The 20021-nt window shown below is 33.6% G+C and overlaps 2 protein-coding genes across 4 annotated transcripts in view; one reads left to right on the top strand and one right to left on the bottom strand.

Moving 5' to 3' along the window:
- LOC105329658 (E3 ubiquitin-protein ligase AMFR) overlaps window positions 1-10424 on the bottom strand; it is a 36004-nt gene extending 25580 nt beyond the window's left edge. Inside the window, exons 1-7 of the mRNA XM_011430991.4 lie at window positions 10004-10424; window positions 8252-8344; window positions 7799-7963; window positions 7102-7295; window positions 6734-6866; window positions 5391-5524; window positions 4264-4374 (exon numbers count right to left, since the gene is read on the bottom strand). Coding sequence (XP_011429293.3) covers window positions 4264-4374; window positions 5391-5524; window positions 6734-6866; window positions 7102-7295; window positions 7799-7963; window positions 8252-8344; window positions 10004-10291 — 1118 coding nt within the window. The 5' untranslated portion in view covers window positions 10292-10424. The remainder of the gene's footprint in view (window positions 1-4263; window positions 4375-5390; window positions 5525-6733; window positions 6867-7101; window positions 7296-7798; window positions 7964-8251; window positions 8345-10003) is intronic.
- Window positions 10425-10466: 42 nt separating this feature from the next.
- Window positions 10467-18461, top strand: LOC105329659 (epimerase family protein SDR39U1). 3 transcript variants are annotated; one of them, XM_066079165.1, is made up of 7 exons: window positions 10662-10730; window positions 11898-11975; window positions 14885-15009; window positions 15260-15345; window positions 16996-17117; window positions 17383-17535; window positions 17910-18461. In XM_066079165.1, exons 3-7 carry the CDS (start codon window positions 14995-14997, stop codon window positions 18317-18319), a joined length of 786 nt encoding a protein of 261 aa, XP_065935237.1. In that variant the 5' UTR covers window positions 10662-10730; window positions 11898-11975; window positions 14885-14994; the 3' UTR covers window positions 18320-18461. The 3 variants fall into 3 exon arrangements, with proteins under 3 accessions (XP_065935236.1, XP_011429294.3, XP_065935237.1); XM_066079164.1 differs by lacking the exon at window positions 11898-11975 and having other exon boundaries at window positions 10467-10730; XM_011430992.4 differs by lacking the exons at window positions 14885-15009; window positions 15260-15345; window positions 16996-17117; window positions 17383-17535; window positions 17910-18461 and adding an exon at window positions 12461-13798 and having other exon boundaries at window positions 10607-10730.
- The last annotated feature ends 1560 nt before the right edge of the window (window positions 18462-20021 follow it).

Raw genomic sequence — 20021 nt, forward strand, 5'->3', positions numbered from 1 at the left:
ATCAAAGAGTAGATATGATTTAATGATTAATTTTCTTAAGTACATATCAAATTGGCTATGTAATTTTGGACGTTTCATTTAATCGTGAATAATGAATATACTCAAAATGCGTGATGACATTTATATTTGTGCTCATTGTGCATTAATAAACTAAGTCTTCAAAGGAAATTGAAAGTTGCAGATTTCCAATTCAAATACAAGGGGAAATATATACACTGAATGTAAATATTCATTGTAGAGAGGTAGCCATGAAGTCCACAAAAATTGAGCCACCACAAAATCTAATGATTCAACAGTATTTCCAATATATTCATACAAAGCTCTCCTTTTCATGGAGATTTTTATGGTCTAAAAATGACCAAGACCATCCAGCCCTCTTAAATTCAAAGTTCTGTGGTGAATTACTTGTATTTGGTTTAATCATCAAGATTTTTAAATATTAGAAAATTTTACTTTGAAATTTCTTTATTATGATAGTTTCATATCATTTTGCAAAATGTCCATACTTATATATTAGGAATTTTTCAAACACAAATCAAACATGGTTGTATGTGAAATCAAGACAGGCTTCAGGTCAATGAACATGTGCAAACAGTGCAATCTCATCCTAAGTTGATCCTCGCAGAAAAAAACTTGATATTCCAAATTAGATGGTAACAAATGTTGCTGTCATGAGCAATCAGGATTAGATTTAAAATGGTAGGTCTTTCAGAAGAATCCTTGTAAAACAAGGTCATGTAACAACATGCTTTGAGCACCAAGCCAAAACCTAACTTGGAGTCATTCTCTGGATCTAGTGATGTCTTTTAATGAAGAAGATTCTCAAATTGATGTGAAATGACAAACAATTGTGCAATATTACTCGGACCAATAATTGGAACCACTAGTCAATCAGTTGACTGTAATCAGATAGCTACACTGTGACCTTGATAAATCGTGATGTTTTAAATCAATTCAGAATTTTAATGCATAGCAAAAGTCTCTATGCTATCATATATGCAGGTGTATTTAATACCACCTTATCAAGTGACTCCTGCTGTTGTAAATTACTTACAAACCTGCATGTTTCATGCGACCTTATGTATGTTTATTAGTATCAAACCTGCATCACTAAATTAGATTCTCTTTCACCACCAAGTCATGTATGTATCATGTGAGATATGCAAGCCTACTCCCAGGTCAGTTGTGCATTTATTCCCAGATTAACTTTCTGATTATGAAGGACACTTTTGACAGCTCTGTTGCTGATTTAGGAAACTTAGTGCATTTCTGAAATGTGAACACCTGTGATCACTTATGGGGAGAAATATTGTTAAAGTCAATCAGATATACCGTCTCACCAACATTATGTATAAATTCACCTATATTTTAGATACATTAGATTGATAAAGTATTAAAGTTACGTACAGATCAAGTGACAAGAGATTTTCGTGAGTTGTTGGAAAACTCTAGCGCAACCATGCTGGTATCTGGCCCAGGGGTCATATAACTCAGACAGGCTTACTTTTGATCCAAGTCTCATTTATACAAAAGGACTATACAGTGGAAAAGTGAGAGATCAAAAGTGAGCTCATCTAAGCTTTATGGTACCAGGGCCAGTTTTTGCATGAGTAAAAGTATAATTGGTTCTATAGTTGTCGTAAGCTTGTAGGTATATGCTGAAAACTTATTAATACATTAGATTCAAAATGTTGCTGATGCTGTTTAGATGGTATAAATTTTCTAAGATGCTGATCGATGGCTTGGAGCAATAAACAAATCTAACATTTAAAGGTCAAACATTGAAACTCTTTATCAGAAATGAAGCCTCATAAAACATCATATACAAGTGTACATTGTACTTATAATTGGAGATCATCAATTTATTGAGCCATTAAAAATGAAAAATGTTAATATGTAGTTTTATTACAAAAGAATCATACTCTCAGCAAATACCTGTATTGTCATTGTCTAACCTAGAGTGAGGCAGATAAGGAAAACCAGAATTTTTGCATACATTTATTCTAACATTTCAAATAATGCAAATGTTGACTCCCTTATTTGTTATATGCCAACAGTTTCTGATTTTCACTAGTTTTACCATGCACCATGCATTACTGGATTAATTTTAATTAAGGAGGCTAACTTTTTACTAATGAACAAAATTTTATAACATAACAAAAATATCTGATCTTACAAGCACTCCTTCAGTAAGTTTTATACTGTAGACAAAAAATAAACAAAATGAACTTTTTTTGAGTTATTTTACTTGTCTGCTACATGCATTGATTTTGAATATCACATAAATGAATTCAAATAAGATAAGAGATGTTTGTGAAACACTTATCCTTGAAATATCCAGGAAGAAAATGAACGAAAATTGCAAATAATTGGAATTTTTCTAAGTCTAAGGGTCATAACTCTGTCAAAGATTGCACGATTGTACCAAAAATCAAATTTGACCTAGGTATTATTATTGTAAATGTGTATACTAAATTTCATTTCAATATGTGCAACTTCTGCTAAGAAAATGAACAGAAACTGCATGAAGATAGAATTTTTCCAAGTCCAGTGGGCATAACTCTTTTTGCTTAATTGTACCAAAAATCGAACTTTACCTAGATATTATTTTGATAAATCTGTATACTAAATTCCATTTCAATATGTGCAACTTCTGCAAAGAAAATGAATAGAAACTGCAAATAATTGGAATTCTTCTAAGTCCAAGGGGCATAACTCTGTCAAAAATTGCATGATCGTACCAAAATCAAACATTTCATTTCAATATGTGCAACCTCTGCAAAGAAAATGAACAGACACTATGGTGGATTGACTGACAGACCAACCAACTGACAAACAGATGGACAACAGCAAAGCAATATGCTCTCCCTTTTTCGAAGGGGGGCTTAAAAATACATGAACTGTCCACATATTACTTAAGGAATGAATTTAATTTCTACCTATGTTATACAATATAACATAACTTGGGGCAGTTTACGCGTTATAAACCGCGAAGCAGTTTATAAAAAAGCGTAAACTGTTCCATGTTATGTTATAACATAGGTGAAAATTAAATTTATAAATTTTATAATTATTTAAATTAGACAATAAGGCCCATTAATTAGTTAAAATATGTAAATTTGTACAAAATTTAAACGTAACGTCAAGCGGATTAATATGTTTCACATGTGCGTCTTATTGTGATGTAGGCAAGTTATGTTATACGATATATATGAGTTTGTTTAGCCAATCAAATGAGGCGTAACAATCAGAACAAGAATAGAATTCCTGGGTCTTCCGCCAGTCAAGCAGTATACTAGTATACTGTATATGAAATTGCAATATTTTTAAACATTCTGGGCTGTTCCAGAATTAAATGTGTGGGGAGATTGGGAGAAACATTTTTTTTACCCCCACCACCCATTTTTATTTTCTATTTTTCCTGTCGCAAATATATCCAAAATACTACAATCTCTCTGATGTCTTCAGATGTTAATAAACTAGCAATATATTCGATGATGGGGCTGAGCGCGATATAACAGTATACAGATGGACAAACAGATGCACGTTTGTACTGAATTACAGACGGAAAGGAGTAAAACAATATGCCCCCTCCAGCTCGTCTTTGTGTGAGCATAAAACATTTGGTATAAATTATATGAATATCTTAAAATTTGTAGGCATGAAAGCACTTTCAAGGTCAATTTTTGAGATAATAATGAAGTAATTAATGTGGTCAAAGTCCCATAACTCCAACAAAAAGCATCGACTAAGGCTGATATAGGAACTTGACCAAGGTATTAGAGGTATAAACATTTGGTATAAATTTCATGTAAATCCGTCAAAATTTGTAGGCATGAGAGCGCTTACAAGGTCACTTTTTGGATAAAACGGAGTCATTATTGTGGTCAATGTCCCATAACTCCAACAAAACGTATCGACCAATGCTGATTTTCGAATTTGACGGACAGAAACACGGACACCAAACGGACGGATGCCCGGCATTTCTATGTCCCCGCTCCGTGTTGCGGCGGGGGACAATTAAAATATTATTATAATAGTATATTATGAGAGTGTATGTAACCTGGTGGAAATTTATTTTTCAAGGTAAGTTAGGTTAGATTTAAAATATGTATATAGTGCATATATACATGTATAATTCACATTTAGTCATGTGTTTGGTTTAGTGCTAAAACACTACATACCCGGTAAATAAAGTACTCAGTCTAACATAATATGTTTACAGCGATAAATAGGTGGTACTGAGAATTAAGTAGTACATACTTATGAAAAAAATGGCCACAGGGTAGTTTTCTTGCAGAGTCCATCCTTTCCCAGCACACAGCACAGTTGTCATTGTGAATCTGTAGTTCTTCCTTAGTTGCCATAGGAAATCTTGAAAAGTACATGAAATGTGTTGTAATGCCTATACATGTATTCATAACAAAAATCTCTATCGCTACTCATATCATGACAATCTGCATTCGGTGACATGGACTGGTTAGTTGGATTAAGACTAGCATATCTTAATGACAACTTTGTTTACAATGGTTTGATTTAGAATAGTGTATGAAAATCAGAGATTTAGCCAGGAATACAGCTTCTCTAGATCACTCGAGGCTACAAAAAGAGCCAGGTGGATATCCCTTGCAGTCGATTTGAGCACCAAACGGCGAAGAGTGGATTGAGTTTGGTTGTTTGATAATGATGTTATTGTAAATACATAAAGATAAGCAAAAAGCAAGTTTTCTCGACCATTGAAGCAAAAAATGAGGTTCAGAATTTATTTACAAAACTAAAATTTCTGGAAGGAATTCTTGAAATTCTTAAAAGGGTAAAGAGCAATTTTCTACTTGTCAAGATCCTCAGCTCCCAATGTTGAGAAATGTATCCTAATGATAAATATTATCATTTTCCAACAATCATGTTAATTAACTTATTAAAGCATTCAGTCTATAAAAAAAAAATCCATGTGTACACTATCATCTTGCCTGTTTCTTGTCCATTCACATAAATTTAATATAAGTATGAGAAAAAACTGAACAAATTATTTCCGTTTACACTTTCACTGCACATGAACATGGTGGAAATTCTCATAACCCCCCAAATATTATTCAGATTTAAATCAATTATCATATCTTTAAAAAAAGGACCATTCCGCTAGTATAACTTGTTGAAGTTTAATGCCTTTTAATATACATGAAGAATTATTTGATACTGTGGAATCATTAGATTTCATTGTGGCTTATATCCACAGTACTTTGAAATTATAACACCCCCCCCCCCCCCAAAAAAAAAACAAGCTATAAACAATGGATTTTTAAAATTCCAACTGTCTTTTTTACAACCCTTAAAACTGCAGGTTCACGACACACTTAATTTACCTTTACCACAATAAGAAATGCAAATACCTTGCTTCCATGTTCTGGACCACTCTTCTGTAGTTCTTATGGCGGTTGATTCTTCTCTTAAATTCATAGAACAAGTACCTCAGCTGCATACAGATTACTAGGCTAGCCATACTCAGAAAAATATTTCCCCACAGCTGAAAGTAGAAAAGATCAATTGATATTTGGAATGATTAGATTTAATATAAAGTTGGCAGTATCTCGGATAAAGTTAAGTATGATATACATATAAAGTATCATCTGCACTTCAAAAAGAATTAGAAAGAATCTTCTGGAAAAGTATATATGGTATATCTTATTTTCTCTTTATTGTATCAGTTTCTCTCAGATAACCTTACTGTACATCACAATATACTGTTGAATCATTAGATTTCATGGTGGCTAAATTTTTTGTAGAATTCATGGGTACCTCTCATTGATGAATTAACATCCTCCACGAAACAATAAATTAGGGTTGTAAAGTACATTTCCTCTTTTAGGTATAAGATAATATACGAAATTACGTCCCCACAAACCTATAAAATTTCAGCAATCCACAAGAATTGGCCCCCACGAACTTTGTTGATTCCACAGTATCTGACATTTCAATACCATACATCTTTATCATATATAAAGTGGCTGGGGGAAATGCATGGTCATAATTGTAATTAAAGTACTGTCGGGAGTTGATTTTATTGATTATTATCAATTTTAAAATCAACGATATGTTATGCAAATTTTTATAATATGAATTCTCGAACTTTTCCGACAAGAATTTCGAGAAAACCCCACATGAATCATGTTGTGTACTATTTAAAAATAAAATTAATTCTATCAAACTGTGTATCAGTAATCGAAATGTTTCTAAAAATTGTACACGTCTGGATCCAAGCAATATTGACCTCTAGTCTCGTTCAACCAGACGCTCAGCTGTCTCTATTAGTCTCCGTCTACCAAGAGAGACTCTTTGTTTGTCGCATATTTACGGAGACAGCCGAGTGTCGGGTTGAACGAGACTGTATTGAACTCTAGCGTAGGAATACATCCAACTACAAAAAACAACTGAATTGTTCGTACTATATAAAATCTGACTATTTTCAAGTATTTATAGATACTTTTCTTTTGAAAAACAATGGTACAGCATACAGTACACCGAATTTATCTATTATTTTCAAGATCTACGTCTTGTCAGCGGTGATGATTTGTGCTTAGGTCCAAACACTGTTTCACTTTCGGTTTGCCAGAGTAACTGCATAGGAGAGTTGATTAAAATCAACTCCCAAAAATGGTATGCCACAAATAATACCACAATATCCACTAGCATTGGCTATTAATTTTGATAAGAAATTCTGTCAGCTTAGCCTTACCAACATGTGGAGGTGATGAGCAAAGTCTACAGCTAAAGCAGACAGTTCAAAGGTCAGCTCTGTGTAGTAGATGTACATAGACTTGTTCTCCCAAACACTGGACACTGTCATATCCCACAAATGGATTACATATCTACAGCCAAAATGTCAATTCTGTTAGTGAGTACTTATTCATTTGAGAAATTCTTTAATATGGATTAACTAGCTTACAAATCAATTTACCAGGTAATTTCCATTCTAAATTTTGGATGTATAATTATTATCTGAATATCACTTTAGGAAAACATTTCATGAATCAAATAAATTACTGGATGATCTAGAAAGGACTATACCTTATCTCAGAACTTAAGTCAGTTCATCAGACATACCTTACAACAACATACAGAGCCCTGATTCCCAACAGAAGGCACTCTGCAGCTAGGAAGGCAAAAATAGTGGGGCCTGCCTGGAGGCCCACATATCCACTGAGGAAGAGTAAGGCAAAGCTACACAGCAGGATTACAAACAAGAGGCACAGAAGTTTGACATGGACTCCTCGGGCTGCGATCGGGGAGAAGGATAGCTGCAACAGTACAATTGTATATGTAAAAACAAAACCATCATATTTCATCATACCCCCAAAATCAGCATGAGAATTAAAAGTATAATTTTTGGACATAAATTGAATTGTTTTTCAATTTAATAAGAACTTTAATTTAGCCAGTGTTGTTGCTAAACATCTTTCTTATACATGTACTATACAGGGTTATTTTCACCCTGTGTTATTTTTGCCCTTCTTCACTTGCAAATGGTTTTGAATTTGCCAAGACAAAGTTGTGCTTTAAGAGAGATAATTGGAGACATCAGATTCACCTAGTCTTAAATTTGCCTGCTGACGAGGGCAAAAGAGGCAAAAATTAAATGGGGGGCAAATATTTCCCTATATACAGTATATATATTTTTGAACTTAATAAGTTGTGACAATTACAGTTCAAACATAAAACAACACAACACTGGAGTTCTCTTAAATTAATAGAATTGGTATTTAAGCATCTTTTACTTACATATGTACAACTATCCACTTACATATTCAAATCTGTCCTTGGACAGCTGAGTCAGAAGGGTGAAGAAGCCAAGAATGGTGAACCAGGCGACCCAAGATACAACCTCCTCCAGCGTCTGAACATTCATCACTCCGAAAATGAATATAAATTTGTAGAACAGGAAGTTCCAAAACTTGTCTCTCAAATGCTGAAAGAAAAAAAGAAAGAAAAGAAGGCAAGATGAATGGTTGAGGATAATTTGTGCATTTTGACTTTTTTCAGTTTGAAACATTGGTTGTAAAAATGCATTGATTTTTCACTTAAAATAACACAATAACTGCAGGTCTACATAGCACTAATCAAAGTGAACATCATGTATTAATTAGACATTTTCAATTATATAAATGTCTTTTTGAATATATTAGTAAAATTCTTAATTACAGATTAAAAGACTTAACAATAATATTTTAACTATTTAATATTCATTTATACATACCTGTTCCTCTGACACTCTAAGTTCCCCAAACACAAGTTTCTGGATAGCTTTTCCAAGAAGTATCAAACAGCAATATGCCGAATTGACCAGGATCTTGAAAATAAGAAATAAAATGTAACTTAGTGTTAAAAATGTAGCCATGAAAATAAGTATATAAATATACATGTATACATATATTCGTTCCTCTGTAGTCAAATTTGACAATGGTCAAGGATGGCACTTCCAAGGATCATATTTTTCTTTTGGACAGTTTTTCTTTTTGCAGGATTATAGTCAAATGGAACAGTGAATTTTCAAGTTTTTATAAAAAGAGAGTAATTCACCTCTTCTCTTAATGAACTGTGTCAATATTTTCAAACTTTGTCCTATCCAATAGCCTTGATTTCACTATTGAATTAGAATCTACATTTAAAATTTATATAACATACTCAAGGATGTATAGATGTCCAAGTACATCATATACTACCTCTACATTCAACATTCAAATAAATCTGACATTCATGTAAAATCTGTTCATTGCAATATACCACAAGTTAATACTTTCGTCACTTAATTCAACTACACCATCATGCTACATGTAGCTATTATGGTTTTATCTGTATTTTTTATGATATATTACTTCAACTGCATCAGACCTGCCTGTGTTTATTTATCACTGCATATTATATTACACTTGACACTCCAATAATGAACCAGAGTCATGATCGTGAATAATAAGAAGAATGCATGGTTGTTCTTCTTTAAACAATTCATATCCCAGTGCCTTCATTTACTAGAATATCATATTCATAATATATATATATATAAATATATATAGAATATCATACCTATAGAATTTAATGTGGACAGTGGTTGCATGATTTATATAAGTTCATCAACCTTAGTGACCATAACTTAAAATAAGAATGTTATTGTTTGTAATGCATTAATTTAACCTGAGTTTTATATTAGAATTATATACCGCTACATATAGAAGCCTTGGAAGTTATCCAAGTGAGAACAAAGGTTGTATAGTACTAGACTTTGGGCATATCTGATGAGTATGAACAGTTCAGACACAATATCTTATTCTAGCTATAGGCCTACATACATTGTATAGCTTAATAGAGCTATACAAAATAGTGATAAAATAAGATATATTCAAAGCTCATAATATATTTTCTGCAATTCATTCAGATGTTTTTAAAAATGTTCCATTTAGGTGCTGTAAACAAAAGAGATTCAGCCTCTTAATAGACGCAGACAAATCTCAGAGTCTTCGTCTCAAAGCAGCACACAATGATGTGTACAGTTAAGGTCAGACATGACCCATCTTCCATATAATCTCTGTCAAAATAGCTGAATCAAGCTTTTGATAGCTGAATCAAGCTAATAATTATAGCTTTATCAATTCATAGTAGCTAATTTAAGCTATGTTGTATTATGGTTATAAATAAATCAGTTTTAAAATTTAGAGATTTCATGTAATATGCTAAGAATTGCAGGTGCTTCATGATTTCGGTACCAATATATCTGGCATCACTCATTTCAGGGATGCATATACTAATGTATTAGCATATATGTCCCTACTCACTTTTGTTATTTTAAATAATGAGTTTGTTGACTTAAATTACATAGTTTGAAGCTATATGGACTCCGTGCAGATTTGCAGGTGCCCCCTAATTTTAAAATAAAATTACCTTCATATTCATACATTTTCATTGTTCCTCTGAACTAAGAATTTGTTGACCTATAAATACATGTGTTACCTACCCATACACACCAGACCTCACTGGTCAGAATATGAAACATGTTCCACCCCACACTGTCATAGGGGAGGCTGATATTGACCATATCATGATGCTCATTCAAGACTTCGTCGTCTGCTACTGGTTCTACTGTGACACCATCTCCGAAATCCAGTTCATGTATAGAGTTAATGTCCACTGTGGTGACAGTGTGATAGGCATAGTACAACGCAACAGATAAAACTAGGACGGATACAGACGTGTAAGTCTGAAGGCTCGGCAGCGGTATCCTTTCCAGTAAGATCACCGGCATATTTAGTGCTTTATATGACCCACCAAAATCGGGAAATTCGTCGAAAAAGGTACACAATAGCTTAAAATCTTCTTTCCCTATGGAAAGGTGTTTACACTTTTCGTCTATTATGGTTGACAATGACGAAACTTCCGGGAGTCGAAGAAGTATGGAAGATTAAAAGTGACAAATTTACATGTTGCCTATTTAAAAGCAACAGTGTTCAGAAAAGCCAACAATTAAGCTTTGTGCTGAGGGAGCTAATTAAAAACAATTTTCATACAAGAATAAAAGTTTTTTGTGAAACAACTAATGAAAATATTCACTGAATTATCATTTTAATTGGCAAAAGTGTTTTGGGTTAAAATGAAAGTAGTGTTGCGCATGCGTTTAAAATAGAAAATAACCGGTTGTGGAGGTTGTCTGGTTGATCTGATGGCACCTTTAAAAGTTCTTGTTGGTAAGAAATGTTTCTTGTCTTTCTTTTTAAGATCATGTTTTAAAATTTTCAGCACGCCAATCACACCCGATTGTATTTTTATAAATATAGACTTTTACGTGCAAATCAAGGTTATGAAACAATTTAACTTATTATGTAAACTTATACAACCAGCCAAACAAGCACCGACTATCAGATGCAGAACATCACACGCCTACATATACATGCATTTTATCTATGTCCCTAGATCCAATGATTACATCTTAAATGCATGTTTTTTTTATTTAACATTATAGTTGAATCTGTAGTAAGACTGATTATAAATAATGAACTTAAAGAATCGACCCCTTCACGGTAACTGAGGCCTGGTCAGGAGAGTGAGCGCTCATGAGCGTTCACCAAAATTTGTGTTGCAGGTATGGGGAAATTTGGCGAGTGCTAGCTCGCTCTGCTGAACAGGCCTCTGCGAGGTACTGTTCTTTTGCAGAGCAAAAATGACAAAGTTTGGTGAAATATGACGTAAGGTCAATTGTTTTATTTATGTCATTTTATTATCTAAAACGTAGGCAAAGTATATCCATCAATATGCCCTGAAAGATAGCAGTACCGGAGTTATCGTGAAGAGGTCTATATGTCTCGTACTTCACAATTGAGAATTTGTAACTTGTTCAATTCACTAGACAGTCATGAATATCTGTTAAATGCATATATTTTGCTATGGATTTCAGCTAGTTTTGTTCTTTGAGTAGATGTATACTTTAGGTAAAATATTTTGGTTTAAAAAATTACATGTACAGTATTATATGTGCATGCATGGTTTTGTAAATATTGTCTTTCAAGTCTACTTTATTGAACATGTACATAATTCTAGATACTTTATGTTCCCTGAACAATGAATTTTTGTAAAGTTTTAACAACTTTATTTTGAGATGAAACATGCTTATGGTAGTCTGAAAAATAAAATGAATCAAGGTCAACCTTTTTATTAATTATAAACTACCGGTACTTCCTTAAATGATGTTATAATATGATTAATTCTGTTGTCTCCAAAAAAACTTATCATTGAGGGACTAATAACTTAATTAGCAAAGAATAAGTAATGAAAGAGTTTTCCCATTATACTTGTATGTTGTACATGTAGGGAATTTCATGGATTTTTCAGACTATTCTTAAGCTTGTTTGTTGTAGATATTTTGTAAATTCTACCGGAGAAACTGCGATTTTACCTCATTCAGTGAAGACATTTTGAAAACGATTTGAATTAAGGTAAGCTTTTTTTTTTTTTTTTTGGTTGCATTTTGAAATATAACTAAATCTCATAATGGGAACTTGGGAAGAGATAATATTCAGTCTTGTGAAGAATTCTTGTCATAATGTTTGTATCATTTATAAATTTAAGCTATATGTAAATAGTGTCATTACAGTAAAACATGGTTATAGAGAACATGCTTATTATGAATTAATGCATACAGCGAAGTGATTTTCATTCCCTGTAACTATAACATGTTGTAAACTTGATGGATATAACAAGTTACACTTATAACGAAGCAAAATCAGCCGTTCCTGGCACTTTGCCATAATTTTTTTACTGTACATGTATCTTGTAGAACTTTACTCCCATGCTTTCACTTGGCAAGCCGCGTAGTAATTTGCTACCTAGAGCAAAAAACATTTTGTTGATATTTTTATCTCCAGTAAGCAAGTGAATCAATAAAAACACTTTATTATATAGGTAAATTTACCTTTTTCAGGGAGTCAATCATGTCTTCTGACCTGCTAATGACTGCCATTCACAACAGAGACTTGTTGTCTCTTAAAAAGATATACGACACAGAGTCCAAAGAAGACCGTTTGTTTTCATTGGACTCCATCAACAGAGGAGAGCGAATGACTCCTCTATGCTTAGCAGCAAAACTGGGAAATCTCGAAATAGTGGAATATCTGTTGCAAAATGGGGCTAAGCCAAGCGTTGCATGCACGTGTGTTCATCGAAACAAAGCCGCTTTGCATTTTGCTTGTGAGAACTGTCATGCAGATTCAGCTCAGATTGTTGAACTTCTGCTTGATGCTGGTGCTAATTTGGAGCAAGAGACATTCGATTTTGAGAAAGCCCTGCATTTTGCTTGCGAGTTTAATAATCCGCCTGTGGTAGAGTGTTTAGTTCAGAGTGGGGCAGATATCAACTGTGTGAACTTGGATGGAAAGTCTCCGTTATCGTTGGCATGCTCGAGACAGAAGAATGTACGGAGTTTGTCCATCATCAAGTTTTTAATTGACAATGGAGCAGATTTAAATAATTCAGATGGCATGCAAAATATCCACCCAGTAAGGCTACTTATTCAAAACAAAAATCTGGAAGCTGTTCAGTATTTAATCGACAAAGAGCTTTTGTCTGAAAATGAGAATTTTTTGACTGATGCTGTTTTGACTTCTAATCCTGATATGGTGAAACTTTTGATGGACCATCAGAACAACATTAATAGAACTTACTCTCTGTTTGAATTGACGCCTCTGCATCAGGCTTGCATGTCTCCAGTGGTTAGCCCTGAAATTGTGGAAATCTTACTGACTCATGGTGCTAATCCAAATGTAAAGAGCAAAACTCAAGAAACACCTCTGCATTATGCCTGTCAGAAAGGAAATGTTCAAAAAGTGGTTTTACTGCTGAAATTTGGTGCAAATGTTAACAGTACTAATAAACATGGATTCTCTCCCCTTGACGCATGTGTCATCAAGTCTTGCTGCACAACTGAAATGAAACTTTTGATCTTGAAATGTTTCATGCTTGCAGGGCTGAAGGTTGACAGTGCATTAAGGCAGAACTTGCTCCGATACAGAGAGCACTTCGACCCATTAGAGTATTCTCTCATTGACAGTCATCTTACAGTCGCCTTGAATACTCCAATGAGTCTGCTGAATACCTGTAGGATTTGTATAAGGCGATTTATGAGCCTGCCCGGTCCCAAAGTCTTTGCTACATTATCAGAGGAATTGCCATCTTCAATTTGTGATTTCCTGCAGTTTGCTGACTTGTTTGCACTCAAAGAGAAACCGTAAAAAAGGATTCAGTTATGTGTACTTTTGAACTGCCATTGTTTGAAAAAGCTCAGTGTTTTATTAAACAGATTATATTGTGCAATTATTTTCTTTGTTAGTATATTTTATTTTTATTAAGTGGCATTGAACTGCTTTTTTGCTTATACATGGACAATCTATTTTTTTGTGTAGATACTCTAACATCTAGTCTTTTATTGAGTTTAGGGATGATAAGGTTCAAGTACATCAAGGGATGTTGGAAATCAATGAATTTTTCTTAGAATGATTGTCTGTGAAAAAACTTAGTAAATTATTGCAGAAATGTTATGTAGGAGTTTACAAGTATGGATTACCGGTATATATGGTGCTTAATTTTTTTTTTTTGGATTGTGAATATTGTTGAGGAATAAAAATGTGAAAGAATTCATGCATAGTTTTCATTTTATTACCTATTGGTAAAATGTTGGAAATAGAGTTAGGCCATCCTTAAAAGAATGATTGTTTGGATTGCCGCCTTGGTGTTTCTAGACCCAGGAGGGAGGAAGAGAGGGAATTTTTTTGTATTTTTCAATCTTGAAGTTTAATTATATATGGTAATTAAAAATTGGTTTAAAAAAAATCTCCATATAAAAAAAAAGTTGCGAGGTCTGAGAAAAATATTGTTTGGTGGAAGAGAGTGGGGCCTCTTTTGGGAATTTATCTTAATATAATAGTAAATTAAATAAGTTTGAATTTTTCAGGGAAAGGGGCCCTGACACCCCCTCCCCTTATAGATCCACACATGACTGCAATACAGTTTCAAAATAAATTTTAAAAATGAATTTTTCATTAATCTCAACTGAAAAGAAATCCACAATGAAAGGCTTAGACTGAGTTTGAACTTTTGAAGATGGCCTTAATATGTTTATTTTCCTACTTGAAAAGAAACACAATTGTAAGATAAAGGTTAATGTATTTTGTGTTGTTACACATATATAAGTTTTTCTATATCTTCACAAGAGACGTTAATGATAATGATTGATGCAGAGTACAATTATAAGTACCTTATACCAACATGTATGTGTCATTAACTTAATTACTCTTATACCCAATACTTTGAGAAATGTTGTTTTAACATCGGAGAGTTTTCTTTTTTTAAGCTGGTTCCAGTGGATTTGTTGGACGACACCTGGTCCAGTACCTATACAAATCGGAATGTCAGGTCATTCACCTCAACAGGCGGACCAAGCCCTCCCGCAACAAGAAGGCCATGGAAATCACATGGGTAAGGCAAACTTTACATTACAAGGGTAAGACAAACTTCACATTATAAGGGTAAGGCAAACTTTACGTTGCAAGGGTAAGACAAACTTCACATTACCAGCCACAATACGAGGCTAAGACAAACTTCACATTACACGTTCAGTTTTCAAACATCAAAAAAAGACTAAAGTTTTTGGATATATTTATAAACATTAAAAAAAACAATAATACAAATATATCAGTTGTACAGTTTATTGTATTTTGACTTTCAGAGACAGGTCAATGATGTTGGATTTCCAAATGATCTTGATGTTATCGTCAATCTGTGTGGTTACAATATTCTTCAACCATTTAAAAGGTAAAAAGACATCCATCATCAGTGTAGCTATATAATCATCAATTAACAAAATGTTTAACTTACCCACATTTTTTTTTACATTAACCTATTTATAAACTTCTTGTTATTTGAAATTGAACTCTCAGAAATTGATTTTTGACCCCCCCTCCCCCCCCCTTGACCATTTCACCTTAAGGTGCTCCGATCCTCAGCCTCTAAGTATTTACCGTAGAACGGGTATTTTCTGTGGTTGTTTATTTTCCGTGGTATTTTGCGGATAAGAAAAATCCGCAAAAATTCAAATTGCAAAATATTCTTTTAAAAAAATCACTAATTTTGACACTATTTAAAATACAAGCTATAATTTTCAAACATGATCAGTCCGTTATTAGGGGGCTCTGCGTCGTATTTCACGCCTAATTATCTCATGTTACCTGTGCGGTATCAGTTATAGCTGAACAGATATAAGGACTGTGTGTTTAGTCGAGTATGAAATAAAAATGATCTGAGAAAAGTTCACAAGCAGTATTTAGTAGACTTGTAAAACATTTGAGAGTTGGATAATCATTTTAAGATATGTAAAGCACGGAAGTATTCTTCCAAATCCTAACGGACAGTTATCGGCAAGTTTATCCCCTAGATCAATCCAAGAGTGTAACATAAGGGTGTCTATATGTATAGTGTCCGTTGATTATAATTACATTGTGCATGAAACTGATCTCCTTTTAAATGGAGTTATCTACTGAAGTATTTGTATCTTGTCATTTTAATAGTTATAAAAGAATTTGCATGCTTGTATGAATACTAATATTTTACAATAGTATTTTGTATTAATACGGAAATAAAAACACTACAATAGTGTAAGTTTGGTTCTCTAGTTTACATTCCCTAAGGCAAATCCGGTAAACATATGTATTTTTTTTTTTTTGCAGTCTAATGTAACCGCAGAAATTGAAAACGCAAAATATAATTTGATACTTTTTAGGGGTTAAACCGCAAAAATTTCAAGCCGCAGAAAATACCCGTTATACGGTATTTCATCATAAAAATGTTATTTATCCTTCAAAATTTACAGATGAATTAAATTACTATGAAATAATTCAAGGTATCCTTGCATTTTACAAAGTTATTGCAATTTTGACCACTATGATTATAATGGAATAAATAACGTATACAAGTTGAGATCAAATTGATAAAATGATGGTTGTACCGATACATCGGTGGCTCAAACCCCTTTATCTCTAGGTAGTAAGTCTCCATGGAACCACTAAGCCAAGCAGTTTGTTGAATGTCTTTGCATAATATTAACACTTGAAGACTAATTAAAGTTGTCTATATAAAAGGCAGATTTATGGTACGAATAAAAAAATTTCTGGATAATGTATTGAACATTGCTGAGGATCGGAGGGTAGCTTTTATTGAGTATGTTACATATAACTTGTACGTTTAAAATTGGGAAGGGATAAGATTTGAGTCTTCGGTAAAACAAGTACATTTGACTCTTGGACCTTGCATTAAGGTACTGTTCATACATGAAACGATGTACAAAAGTTATATGGAAAGCACATAAATTTGAAATGTGGCAAACCACTTTGTGGTTGTTTCAGTGCAATTTACCGGTAAAACTTATTTACTTATTCTCAGTGACAAGTCTCTAATTTTGTTTGACAGATTTGGTGCCAGTTACAAAGAGGATGTAGAGAATAGTCGCATAGAGACCTCCAAAATTCTGGCTGATTATTGTGATTCCAATCCACGTACACCTAAAGCATTTATAAACATGTCTGGAGTAGGTATGTGAACTTACAAAAAATACCGGTAATCACTGATAATGTTAAAGTGCTTGTTCTTCAGTGTCATATTCATACATATTTGATTTAAGGGTGATAAAAATTTTTCAAAATGAAGATCTTCACTTTAAAAAGAAAATTGTGAATCTCTATTGATAGTGTAATTTAGATGATAATGCATTTGGAATGAAAAAGAATCTTAATTTTGAAGATTGTGTAATTCCAATGATAATCCAACTGTAAATAAACTCTCTCCTGTATTTTGTAGCCATCTATAAGCCTGACCCAGAGATAGAGTACACGGAAGATTCACCCGTTAAGCCGTACGATTACATGTCTAATCTGGTCAAGGACTGGGAGTTTGCGGCCAGAATCCATGACGACGTACAGGAAAGATGTCGCCAGGTCATCCTCAGATCAGGTCAGGGTCCAAACAACAAATAGTGGTCAAAAGTTAATTTTTAAAGCATTTAAGAGATAGAAATCCCTTAACCGATTTCCGCAGCAGTTGGTGATAAATACATATACACAAATAGCTACAGAACTGTATACAATTACATGTAACTCTGTACTGGTAAATTTGGATTGAATTCAACGAAAAAATCAATATTGATGGCAAATGATTGTATTTTGAAAAGATTTCATGGCATGGGTCAGATTTGAAAACAGTGAATGGTTGATGTCATTTTATCAAATATCAGCACATTGATTACCTAAACAAAATAATTCTTGTTTCTAGTATCATTTCTTATCACATCAGTTGTTCATTAAAACAGCTGTTTACTTTATCACTAGGGGTGGTTCTTGGTCGAGATGGTGGCCTGGTACAAAACCAGTACTGGCAATTCTTCTTCGGACTTGGCGGACCCATCGGAAAAGGAACACAGTGGTTACCATGGATACATATAAGCGATCTCGCTGGATTAATTCATTTCTCCATTTTCAATGACCACGTGAGGGGTGTGTTGAATGCAGTGGCCCCTGAATCCGTCACAAATGAACAATTCGCAAAAGCTTTTGGGGCTGCACTCGGCAGACCAGCGATATTACCTACTCCTAGCCTAATGATGAAATTAGCATTTGGAAGCGAACGATCTGTGGTTATCTTAGAGGGACAGAAAGTTATTCCAAAAAGAACATTAGAAATGGGGTTTCAGTTTAAGTATCCCACCATAAAGAAGGCTTTGGAGCAGTGTTGTAAATGATTTATTTACACAATATATTGTCTTTGAGATTGTGTGCTGATAAACTTTATTATCATAAATATTGTTAAATTAAATGGCATTTGATATATACTAAGTATGTATTGTGTTGCAATGCTTTTTGAAATAAATATATTAAACCTACTTCTTGACACGTTGACCTGCAAATTAGGACCAACATTATGAAAGAATTTTAAATACAGTTGAACTTCAATATGTCGATGTAATTTATGTCCCAACCACTTATTTTAAAGTATTTTACCCTCGATATCTTAAATATCTCGAAGTTTTTAAACAGTCCCATCTAGTTCGAGATAACGAAGTTTGGCTGTATCTTTCAGTACACGTTTGCATAGTAAATTTGAAAGAGACTTTAAATACAAATTGAAATTCATGTACACATACACCAATTTTTATTTTAACCAAAGTAAAGATGCAACACAGGGTTAATAAAACATTTTTAAAAAAGATAGTGAATAAATTAATTAATATACGCCGTGGCTACAAGATCATGGTAGGTACCAAACGGGACAGTGTAGCTTTTGATGTCCATGTTGTGTCCTGCCATTGAAAATCTGCAATCAACGTCTCGGCGCGCGAAAAAGCAGGCGGTGTACATAGCGAGGTCAAACTCTGGGCTAGAGCCAACGATGAATGAACTCAGGCTCTTAATTTTGTTGTGCCATAGGAAGTGGGTCCCCACAATACTGGGCTGTGTAATTAAAAGTTTTTAAAATATCCATTGATTCATCACTAAAAAGTATTATCTGAAAATTAGTGAACTGTTGATGGAAAAAAAATTCAAAAAAAGAAGTTGAGAATGTAAACTGGTCAACTAGGGATGCCCATGAATGCAACGAAAACTGAAATTTTGGAAAAAAGATTTACGGTTCCACAATGCTCTAATTTTTCATCATTTTAGGTCAAATTATTTATACGTTATTACAGCCATGCATAATAAATCGTCAATAATAAGACATACTACAGTTTTCATTTTGAGTACCTGTTTCGTATACACAAAACCGAGATAGTTGAGATTTCCTCGTTTTTCTTCCAGATAATATTGAATCCAGTTGTGGAAACCGTCTACTTTTGTACTAGTGGTTTCACCAACAAATACGTGTTCGAACCCACTTGTGTCCAAGTGAGTAGTATGAGAGGAACGTGGGTAAAAATCAAACCAGATTTTTCTTAGAGTGGTCAAGAAATCCGACATAGATCCTGTGATATACCCTATAAAAGAAGGAGATAAATGGAGGCGATGTGTCAGAATGAACATTTACGCAGTTAAGTCCTCAAATATGGTTACCCGTATCATCATGTACATGTATTATAAATGAAGACCAGAACTTAATTCACACAACGAAGTCCTGAAATGGTATTACCCGTATCATTATGTATTGTAATGAAGGATAGAACTAAACTAAGATATCTAACTAGAAATAGCGACCTTTAGAATGCAAGAACTGTTGTGTTAGCTTGATGACATTCGTCTGCGAGATTTGAGAGAGAAAACTCGTGACTTCAGTATCCTCTGATGACGTCTGGTATTCGCTGGTCCCAGTCATGTAATGGTAGTTATTCAGCAGGGATATGAACGTAGAATAGGTCGGTTTATGGAACAAGTGAGCCTCGTTTACGTAATCAAAAAACCTTAAATGATTTAATTTAAAAAAAAAACTAAAAAAAACAATGAAAATGCTTT

Source organism: Magallana gigas, chromosome 3, assembly GCF_963853765.1.
Source record: "Magallana gigas chromosome 3, xbMagGiga1.1, whole genome shotgun sequence".
NCBI lineage: Eukaryota > Metazoa > Mollusca > Bivalvia > Ostreida > Ostreidae > Magallana > Magallana gigas.

Coding starts and splice junctions, on each gene's coding strand:
- LOC105329659 (XM_011430992.4), top strand. CDS start 12,471: ATGTCTTCTGACCTGCTAATGACTGCCATTCACAACAGAGACTTGTTG.